The following is an 11306-nucleotide window of genomic DNA, read 5'->3' on the forward strand; positions in this document are numbered from 1 at the left end:
CTACAGTTCACCACTATAATACAAGAAAGGTTCTCTTTAAATTGATTTACATGCACATACTGTTCACCACTATAATAATAGACAGGGTATCTTTAAAATGATTTACCTATAACTACAGCACACCACTAAAATACAAGAAAGGTTAACTTTAAAATGATTTACCTGTCCGTACAGTTCACCAATGTAATACGAGAAAGGGTCTCTTTGAAATGATTTACCTGTACCTACAGTTCACCACTATAATACAAGAAAGGTTCTCTTTAAAATGATTTACATGCACCTACAGTTCACCACTATAATATTAAACAGGGTATCTTTAAAATTATTTACCTAACCCACAGCTCACGACTATAATACAAGAAAGGGTCTCTTTAAAATGATGTTATTGTTCCCACAGGTCACCACCATACCACAAGAAGAAGTATGTTTAAAATGATTTACCTATCCCTACAGTTTGTAATGATCTGCACTTTTCAAACTTTTCCTTCTCTTCTTTCTCTTCTTTCTACGATAAATTTTCTTAAAGTCCCATAGGTAACTTTTCCATAAGGCTTTGGTTATGTATATATCCGGGGTAGGAATATCCTCCCTGCCGTCTAAACAAGCCTTTGCTCCCCTCTTTATTACACACCCCTTCAAGTGTGTACATCCTAGTTTGTCTACGTGTTTTACGACCTTGAACGTAATTATTTCACGTGACGGTTCACTATAAAAAGGTTTCACCGAACGTTGTGTTGGTTTTTTGTTTCTCGGTATAGAAACCTAGTTATCTTTGTATGTGTGTGGTACCCCTCGGTTCTTTTGAGATAGAGTGAGTTGAATCCATTACCGCTGTGTTTTAAAGCCATTTCATAAACCTCATTTTCTTAGTCGCCTGCTCCCCAACTAGCTACGTGATTCTATCTGTCGTAGGGTAATGTGAGAATAATAAAGTGTTAGATTTTATATATGTGATATACAAACGATAAATTTATGGTGTTAGTTGTCGGCGCCATCCATGTATATATTTTGGGAGGGAAGTGAGAGGAACGGGAATGAATTTTTTCAATCTAAGTTGGCTCCTCCTCTTTACCAAACAGATCTGATGGATGATAATTTGAACAAGGCAATCGATATCTGCGTGTCTGGATATCCGAACCGGCCGGGTCTCCCCTTGTTCCAATTGGCAACCGTCACACCAAAATAATGAAAACCAGGTCTCCTCACCAATTTCAGAAATGCCCCAACCTCATTGCTCCTCCAGGAAAATCTACTTTACTGAGTGTAGAAGGGGAAAACCATGACATCCCTTGTCACGAATCTAGTCGCGAAAATGTGACACGTAAGGTCCTAAGTTACATGCCACCTCCAGAAAACGCTGTAAATTCCTCGTCGTCGGGAACCTACATCCCTTTCTAGGTCAACAACATAGATAACACCCGACGATCTTGTCGACATTTAATCTGCTTCTATCGATAGGTTGTGTGCCTATCCATTCAGCCAATTATCATGTGAAATATATGCAAGGTTTACTCGAAATGCCAAATTTAGGATGAGGACTGTCTGTATTTTAGTATTTGGTTCCAGTAATTATTTTATGAGGTTACTGGCATCCTCGTGTATTAGGTATGGGTAACTTCTATTGAATACCTATCCTCTCAGGTAGGTATAAACGGATAATTGGTTTGATTTTGGCATTTAATTTTATGAGGCTGCCTACCTCTCGAAAGGGACCTGTTGAGAAAAGTTGTTCGGTTGGTAGTTTTATTTCGGAGATTACCATCTCCCTTTTTTGACTCTAGATTTGTTTTTGTGCATCCCAATTTGTAAATTAGAAAGTCAAACAATAGGTGAAAAGTATCAAATTAGAAAGTCAAATAACAGAAGAAAAGTATTCATTTTTGTTCTGTCTGGTTGCATCCGATCGCTTTCTATTCGGGCGGTCATACGCTAGCAAAACTTCCCCTTCGACTGAATGTACCTGCGTCTTGTCCCGGCTGGTGGTGATCGCCGTTTTACATGGTACGCCAGTGTTTTGGTAGGTACTTTGTGAGCAGCGTCCTCGTGTGGAGTCCAGAAGCCTCCAGTCAGTTTGTAAGGCTGATCGGCTTGTGTAGGCTTCTTTCGTATCACGACAAGGATTGGCTTGCCGTTGAGATAGATGGAGGTTCGCTTCTCATTAAAAACACTTGTGTTTTTGTTGATATGTTTAATATGTTACACAGAAGAGGGTAGACATTAAACCGAGAGAGAGAATCGAGAGTTGGTTGATACTGGTTATGTAAATTTCAATGCTAATAAGAATAAAACAAAAGATCTCGATCACCACAAACTATATAAAACAAAACACCAATGTTTGACGTGAATACAGACACAAGATATTATAGATGCGAAATTAATGACAATATTACACTATGACGTGCCATAGACAAAAAGATTTAATATAAAAGGTGGCACAGACAGAAAAAGATAATGTAAAAGGCTCTACACATCGAGATTATAAAATGAAAAAGTGAAAGAGTTTAAGCTTGAATAAAGTTAAATAAAAAAGGACAATCACAAGATACGACACGCAACATACTCCCGGCTTTGACAAACTAAGTTTGTTAACAAAATCATAATGAAATCGATGAAAGTAAAGTTCACTGGGTTTCACTGTGGAGAATGTCACTGGAGAGTCATTGCATAAATTTCACTGGAGAAAGTTTTTATAGGAATTCACTGGAGAAGTTATTGTAGGAAAGTCACTAAGGTGACAGAGATGATGATGATGCTGATGACGATGATGATGTTGTCTGGTCAACGGGTAGTAGACAGAGCCGGTTGACAGCCCTTGTTACTGTCGATTTAGAGGTAGCGACAGTAGCTGCTCGTGTGATGCCATCAGTGCCAGGGTGTAGTGTCAGAATGCGACCAAGAGCCCACTTGGTAGGAGGTAAGTTATCCTCAAAGAGCAGTACCAAGGAGCCTGGTTGCAGCACGTCTGGGGTTTTGGTCCTCCATTTAGCTCGTTCCTGCAAGAGAGTGAGATACTCCTTAGACCACCTTTGCCAAAAATGTTGAACGAGCTGAGTGGTTCGTTCAAATCTGGAGAGCCTTCCAGAATTCGTAGCGGTCAGGTCCAGTTGAGGTGCAGCAACCAAAGATTCGCCAATAAGGAAGTGACCCGGGGTGAGAGGAGTGAGGTCAGATGGATCGGTGGAAAGGGGGGTGAGCGGACGAGAATTGAGGCATGCCTCGACCTGCGTTAAGACAGTATACAGCTCCTCAAAAGTCAATGACAAGTTACGGAGAACTCTAGTCAAATGGTGCTTGGCTGACTTCACTGCGCTTTCCCATAATCCGCCAAAATGGGGAGATCTAGCTGGAATAAAGTGCCATTGAATAGAATGAGAACCAAAAAAATCCGAAAATTCATTCTGAGTCGAAGAGTTCTGCAAAAAAGAGGTTAAGGACTTGAGATCATTTGAAGCTCCTGCAAAATTCCCAGCATTGTCTGAGTAGATATGAGCACATTTTCCACGTCGTGCGATAAAGCGATTGAAACATTTGAGGAAACCCGTAGTAGATAAATCAGTAGCAAGCTCAAGATGAACTGCCTTGGTAGAAAAGCACACAAAGATACACAAATAAACCTTGAGAGTTGTTTTACTACGAATATTTCCAGATTTAATGTAATAAGGTCCTGCGTAATCAACACCACACGTAAGAAACGGGCGTGTTGGTTGCAGTCTAGACTGCGGTTGGTTCCCCATTAATGGTTGAATTGTTGTAGGTTTTGACCTGAAACAAACTATACATTTACGAAGAACACTGCGTATGGTGCGTCTTCCACAGAGTGGCCAAAATTGTAAACGAATGGATGCGAGTAACGCTTGCGGTCCAGCATGTAATAATTGACGATGGAAATGATTTATGATTAGGTTAGTAAACTGGTGATTGGAAGGTAAAACTACAGGATGTTTTTGATTATAGGTGAGGTTTGCATTTGATAGACGTCCGCCAACGCACAGTACGTTCTCCGAGTCTAAAAATGGGTTCAATGAGAGAAGTTTACTATTTGACAAAAGACATTTTGATTTTATTTACTTATTTATTTATTTTTTCATGTTCTCCGTAAAACGGTTATTCACCAATACATTATGGAGAAGATTACAAATTAGACAAAAAGTATAGCAATACAAATAAAAAGGTCAGTTTCACTACTTTGTGACATACGTCAAAAAATAATTGTTAAACTGCCTGTAGGTTACGTTAAAAATGTCTATGGTCAATGCAGACTCGTTGAGCAGTTCAGTCGCTCTGTTGACTGGGGCGTTCTGATAGGCAGAAGTCCTCGCTTTTGGAGCATAAAAAAGGGTATGGGACCTTCCACGAGTATACTTGTCTGGGACATATAAGTTAATCTCTTTCAAAATAGGTGGATTATGTATAGTTCCAGAGATTATCTTAAAAAAATGTTTTGACTGTAATGCCTTTATATCTGATGCAAAGCATTGCCTTTGAACTATTTTAACAAGCGTTGTCATTGCAGTAGTTAGTTCAAGTACAGTTAGTGTGGTTGTTTGAGATTCAAACTTACGGAGAGCATTAGTTTTGAAACGAATACAATAAGCTACTACTCTTTGCAATTTATGTAAAGTAGAATAACGATCAAAGATGTCAGTGTTATGTATTTGTGTTATGAATGCTTGAGTAGTGGTTTTCTGTTCCGGAAGTTCTGGTGAATCTGGGATGACGGTAGTTGGCCAATGTGTCTCATTTTGAGATAGCCATAGAGGACCATTCCACCAGAGGTTGCAAGATGCAAGATGCAAGATCCATTGGAGAAACGCCTCTAGATATGAGATCAGCAGGGTTTAGTTTGGTTGAAACATGTCTCCATTGTCCATGAGAGGTTGTGTCTTGAATCTCCGATACACGATTGGCGACAAAGGTTTTCCATCGTGCAGGCGATGCGGCGATCCACGCGAGAGTTATCGTAGAATCGCACCAGTAAGAGGTGGATCCTTGAAATGTTAATGAGTCTGTTACCTTCTTCATGAGTTGAGATAATAAAAGAGCTCCTGATAGTTCTAATCTAGGCAAGGAGATTTTTTTCAGAGGCGCCACTCTTGAGCGAGCGCATAGCAATCTGCAGATCCAGATGCCGTTTTCGAATGTCCGTATGTAAATACATGCTCCATATGCGCGTTCTGATGAATCGCAGAATCCGTGTAATTCAGAATATTCCTTAATTGTAGGTACATGTCTAGGTATAGATATTAGATTAATGTCTTTCAACTGATGTTGAAAGTTGAGCCATGAAGTTTGAATATGACTTGGAACGTCTGAATCCCAGTCAATTTTTAATTGCCATTAATCCTGGATGAAAAATTTTGCAGTGATATTTATTGGAGCAATTAGACCGAGAGGGTCGAATAGTTTTGCGATTTGTGACAAAAGATTTCTTTTAGTTATAGATGAATTTACAGATGATGTAGTAGGTTGATATCTAAGTGTATCCAGAGTAGAATTCCAACTCAGACCGAGTGTTTTGGAGGTTTCAGATTTTCCCAGTAATGTCGAATCGACAGACTGATTGAGGGATTTTTCGTCTGCGATGAGATTGTCGTCATTGGATTTCCATTTTCGTAGATTCATACAGGCAGAACTTAATATAGAATTTATACTATACTTGAGTTTTAGCGTTGTCTCAAAATCATTACTTCCTGTAAGGAGATCGTCGACGTAAAAGTCATGTAGGATGCGCTGACTTGCGTCTGGCGACGATTCTTGTGAATCCAGTGCTAGTTGCCGTAGACATCGTGTCGCTAAATACGGAGCAGATGCCGTACCGTACGTAACTGTGTTGAGTCTGAAATGAGACAATTTGTTTGAAGATGGGTTTGACCAAACAATTCTTTGTAAATCACGATGTTTGGGAGTTATTAAGATCTGACGGTACATTTTTTCTATGTCCGCAGATATTACATATCTGTAAGTTCTGAAACGTAGGATTATTGAAAGGAGATCATCTTGAACGGTCGGTCCAACCATGAGGATGTTATTTAGAGAGAGCCCTGAGGAGGTTTTCGCAGATCCATCAAACACGACCCTCAGTTTGGTGGTTTCGCTGGATTCACGTAGAATAGAATGGTGAGGTAAGTAGAAATGATGGTTAGAGGATGAAGTGTTGTCCTTAATAGATATTTCAGACATATGGTTTAGGTGAATATATTCATTCATGAATTCAGAGTATTGCAATTGTAGTGGAGGTGAGAGTTTCCGTTCAACGGAGAGCCATCGTTTTGTAGCTGTGTTTAGCGAAGAACCCAAGTCTTGTGGGTTTCCCTTGAGCGGAAGCTCCACGATGAATCTACCATCTTCATTTCTGTAATGTGTGTCAATGAAGTGTGATTCGACAGCCTTTTCTTCCAAGGACTGAGGTGGATGAGAAAGGTTTTCTTCCATATGCCAGAATTTAGTCATGAGATCATGAAGGGCATTGTTGTCTTTAATGGAAAATAAAGAAATACCTTCGTCAGCTGGTATGTCGGTGTGTGTAATTACCCAGCCGAAAGCGGTTTGTTGAAGTTGCATTCCTGAGATGTTTGTTCGCCTTTGTTCTAGGCAACTCCAGAACATGTCGCAGCCAAGAAGGATGTCGATTGATGCAGGTTCATGATAGGTTGGGTCTGCTAGCTTCATGTGAGATGGGAGCGTAGCTGTTGCGTTGCTGGTGATTTTGTGTACTGGAATGTTTGGAGTACTTTCATTTAAACAGATGCAAGATAATTGTTTTACAAAACGCTTTTTATATTGTGAAGCAATGGTTATATTAGTTTTGAAATTACTGTTGAATGATGCGCCGGTTATTCCAGTAATTGGGCTATCTGACTTTATTAGCTGAACACCTAGATGCGTAGCTAATTTTGTGGTAATGAAGTTGCTTTGACTGCCAGAATCGAGTAAAGCTCTGGCCTGGATGAAATGTCCTTGCGCATTCTTCACATTGAGAATAACAGTAGATAGTAAGGCATAAGATTCGTTCGCCATGGATGTAGCGGAGATGATTGGACCTTGTTTAGATTCAGTTTGAACTTCTTTGTGAAACAGAGTGTGATGTTTTTTGTTACATGTTTTGCAACGGAATTTGCTTTGACATTGTTCATAAGAATGACCCTTTCCTAGACAGTTGTAACATAATTTAAAAGTCTTAGATGCATTTATTCTGTCTTGAAGAGTCATTTTCTGAAGTTTAGGGCATTGATAGATAGTATGATTTTCAGAACAGACATTGCAACAATAATTTGGAGATGTTACAAAAGTGAAATTTGGTTTTTTGCTATTAATGTTATCAGATTTATGAGCAGTTGCAGATGACTTTGGAATAGATTGAAGCATAATAGATTTATCGGTTAAAAACTTTATGAATGTTTCCATAGAATGAACGTAAGTATTTGGTTCAGGAATGGGAATTCGTTCCCACTCGCGAGATGTTATTGGATCAAGTTTTTTTGATAAATGATGAATTAGTAAGGCATCCCAATGTTCTGTAGGTAGGTTTAAATTTTTCAAAGCCCGTAAATTAATTAAAATTTGATCTAAAAAGGCTTGAATTTCAAATTTAATGTTTGCAATATTGTATATAGCTTGGATGTGGTTTTGAATTATTAAGCGTTTATTTGCGTATCGATCTGTTAATAAATTCCACGCAATTTGATAATTATTTGATGAGATTTCCAGAGATGTTAATAATTTGGAAGCGTTTCCGGTTAAGCACGATTTAAGATAGTGAAATTTCTGAATTGCAGATAATTCCTGATTTGTTTCAATTAATGATTGAAAAGATTCTTCGAAACAAGTCCACTCAGAGAATGTTCCGGAGAAAGTAGGTAGTCTCAAAATTGGTAATTGAATTTTGGAATTTATATTTGATTGTGATTGATGTGAATTAAGTTTGGAATCGCTCGTCAGACGCGATTTTGCTTCGGAGATGGCCTTGAAATACATTGTTTCAAAGCGATCGGTGTCATCATCCGAATCTAAATTCAAACTTTCATCACACATACTGATTTTAAGTTGAATTTCCATGAATAGGTCATGCAAAGGTTCGATTTTTGCCAATCGGACTTGGATGATTGACGGATCCGTTTGGTCTTCATCTAACAATGACTGAAACTTCGTTATCAGCCCTTTGATCTGACCTCTTCTGGCTATGAAAGCCTTCAGGTTGTCCGCCATTGTCAGATGACTAGAGATCCGTGCCTGTTATGATTGAGAAACAGCAAAAGTATTAACACAGTAAGGAGGGAAAGTTGAAAGGATTGACTTAATTTGGTGCTTGCTGTGATGATTGCTGATTTCTCCTGTGGTGGCTTGGGTGATGATTGCTGGTGCAATCCGGCTCGAAGGACCATGAGCAGCGTCCTCGTGTGGAGTCCAGAAGCCTCCAGTCAGTTTGTAAGGCTGATCGGCTTGTGTAGGCTTCTTTTGTATCACGACAAGGATTGGCTTGCCGTTGAGATAGATGGAGGTTCGCTTCTCATTAAAAACACTTGTGTTTTTGTTGATATGTTTAATATTTATTTATTTATTTATAATGTATTACAAAAAACATGGTAAGTAACACATTATTCCCAATGAGTTGAGATAAAACTCATTACGGGAAGTACAGACACATAAAATACATTTTACAAGGATATTACACTTTTAAAAAAATACAACATATTGAAAAGGAAAAGAAAAATAAATAAAAAAGGAAAAATACATTGTTAAGAATAGAGATTTTAGAAATACTGAGAGACATCTATACACATGAAACATAGTAAACCAACATATGAAAGCGAGCGAAAATTCACTGGTTTAAAAACATTTTCAGGAAATAATCTTTAAGCGTTTTAACTAATATTTTTTTGTTAGTTACTGATTGCTTTATTTCATTAGGTAATGAATTGTATTGTCTATATGCAATATATTGTAATGAGTTAATACCAAATTTTGTTGTGTGGGTAGACGATGCTAGGTGTATTAGATTTTGGGACCGTGTTTTGTGCTGGTGTATGTCTGAATTAAATGCTGGTTTGATATTAGTGTGTGAGGATCTATGTATGATTTGTAATATTGTACAAGTGATATTGTATTTAGGTAGAACCGTAAAAGGAAGTATGTTTGTCTTTAAATATATATCTTTGATATGTATATCCCACGGTAGACGGTAGATATTCCTTATTGCTCGATTTTGAATCACTTGTATTTCTGATATTTGTTTTTTAGTAATAGTGCCCCAGATACTAACTAAATAAATCAGATGGGAGTGAATCATCGCATAGTATGTGGCCCTTAGTAGAGATGTAGAGAGAAGACCTTGGAGTCGGTACAGTACGCCGGTTATTGGGGATATTTTAGATTTCACATGCTCAACATGGGAATTCCACGAAAGTTTAGAGTCTATTAATAGCCCTAAATATTTCGTGACTTCTATATTTTGGAGCTTCTCAGTTCCAAGTGTGATATTCATTGGCACATAATCCTTATTACCGAAAGTTAGGTAGTGCGTTTTTTTTATATTGAGGCTCAATTTATTAATACGCAGCCAATTAGCTAGAATTGAGACATCTACATTCATTTGAGACTCCAGGTCACTCAGGCTTGTACTGTGATAATAGATTACAGTGTCATCCGCATAAAGTTGGAGGTTTCCAGAGATACCACATTTAGTTATGTCATTGACATATAGCAAGAAAAGCAGAGGCCCAAGAATTGATCCCTGTGGCACTCCACATGTGATTTTACCTAAGCCACTCGAGACACCTTTGACTTCAACAAGACAAAATCTATCATCTAAGTAGCTTCGGAGGAGATTTAGGGGCTTCCCAACAATTCCCAAATATTCCAATTTCTTTAAGAGTATTTCATGATCGACCGTATCAAAGGCTTTTTTGAGATCTATAAATATGGCTGCCACATATTCACCCTGGTCTATATACTGTTGAAGGTTGGAGATAAAATCAAAGGCGGCACATTGAGTACTAGAATTTTTCCGAAAGCCATATTGTTGTGGTGTAAGGATATTATTCGCAGATATGTATTTTAGGAGTCTATCTTTGATTATGGTCTCAAATACTTTTGAAAAAACCGATAGAAGTGATATAGGACGGTAGTTAGAGATACATGTTTTACAGTCTCCTTTGTGTATAGGTATTATCTTCGCTAACTTTAATTCATTTGGAAACTTTCCCGAGGACAGTGACCAATTTAAAAGTTCTGTAAGGTGACCCGCTAATTCTTCTTTACAAGTCTTAAGAACTGATGGTGTTACTCCATCGATTCCCGGTGCTGCTTTCAGCTTAGTTTTAGAGATGATCCTCAGTACCTCATCTTTGTTTGTCCTAGCCATGTACAAGGATTGGCAAGCCTTCGGTTCCACAAAAACGGTATTACAGTCATCCGGGAATGACGGAATGGTAGCTGCTAGCTTTTTTCCTATTGAGAGAAAAAACTCATTAAATGCGGATGCTATTTGGCTCGGATCCTTAATTACGCAGTCATTTACCACGAGGGATTCTATTTCGTTAGTTGGTTTATGTGTTCGGTTTGATAGAATAGAGTTTATGATTTTCCAGGTTTTAGTGGGGTTATTTTGGTTTTGTTGAAAGCTGTTCGCATAATATTTGTGTTTTAGATTTCGCCTATAATTAGTAATGGTATTTCTCAATCTCTTTTTAAGTGTTACAAGAGTAAGATTACCAGGGTCTTGTTTCCACTGCTTGTGAATCTGGTTTCGTTCTTTGATTAATGTATTTAATTTGGAATCAAACCACGGAGTATTCAGTTGTACCCGACTTCTTAATCCTGTTTTTGGTGTAGTTGTACCTGATTCTATTGCCTTTTTAATGTGATAATTGAAACTTTTAAAAGGGTCTTCTGAGTTGCTTAAGTTGATCGTGAAATTGTTATCAAGAAGATAGGATTTTACTGACATACTGTTGATGATAGGTCTCGTAATCCGGGATTTGGTTCTATTATTAAAACATTTTTTTAAGTTGTTCTTATAATCAACAATAAGTATATTATGGTCACTAAGTGGATCATCAATATTCGATATAGTAGTCTGAATGTTTTGCCTATTTGATAAGATGTGATCTATTAAGGTGCAGCTTGTATCAGTGACTCTCGTGGGAAATGTTTTGTTATGTATTGAAAAATTGTAAGATTGTAAGATGTTGCAAAAATGTAATGAAGAATGTGTGGATATGGATATGTCAATGTTAAAGTCTCCGAATATTAATGTATCTTGTCTACTTTCGTTCAGTATTTTTTCTAGATGTATTAGAAAATCCTGC

The 11306-nt window shown here is 37.9% G+C and overlaps 1 protein-coding gene across 2 annotated transcripts; it reads right to left on the reverse strand.

Moving 5' to 3' along the window:
- Window positions 1-2612: 2612 nt before the first annotated feature.
- LOC149413598 (uncharacterized) lies at window positions 2613-8352 on the reverse strand. Of its 2 annotated transcripts, XM_089644564.1 has the most exons (3): window positions 8169-8352; window positions 5657-6713; window positions 2613-2993 (listed from the first exon to the last, which is right to left on the reverse strand). In XM_089644564.1, the coding sequence occupies exons 1-3, from the start codon at window positions 8203-8205 to the stop codon at window positions 2882-2884; spliced, it is 1206 nt and encodes a 401-aa protein (XP_089500690.1). In that variant the 5' UTR covers window positions 8206-8352; the 3' UTR covers window positions 2613-2881. The 2 variants fall into 2 exon arrangements, with proteins under 2 accessions (XP_089500690.1, XP_089500689.1); XM_089644563.1 differs by lacking the exon at window positions 2613-2993 and having other exon boundaries at window positions 4838-6713.
- Window positions 8353-11306: the final 2954 nt, after the last annotated feature.

Source organism: Hesperophylax consimilis, chromosome 21 (assembly GCF_061612785.1).
Source record: "Hesperophylax consimilis isolate HC1 chromosome 21, BYU_Hcon_1.0, whole genome shotgun sequence".
Taxonomy (NCBI): domain Eukaryota; kingdom Metazoa; phylum Arthropoda; class Insecta; order Trichoptera; family Limnephilidae; genus Hesperophylax; species Hesperophylax consimilis.

Bases quoted from the DNA above. Each gene is read 5' to 3' on its own strand.
- LOC149413598 (XM_089644563.1), bottom strand. From the start codon at position 8,205: ATGGCGGACAACCTGAAGGCTTTCATAGCCAGAAGAG. The intron at 6,714-8,168 runs GTCAGATCAAAG...CAAACATTCCAG, and splicing joins GGCTTTCATAGCCAGAAGAG to TACACAAAATCACCAGCAAC.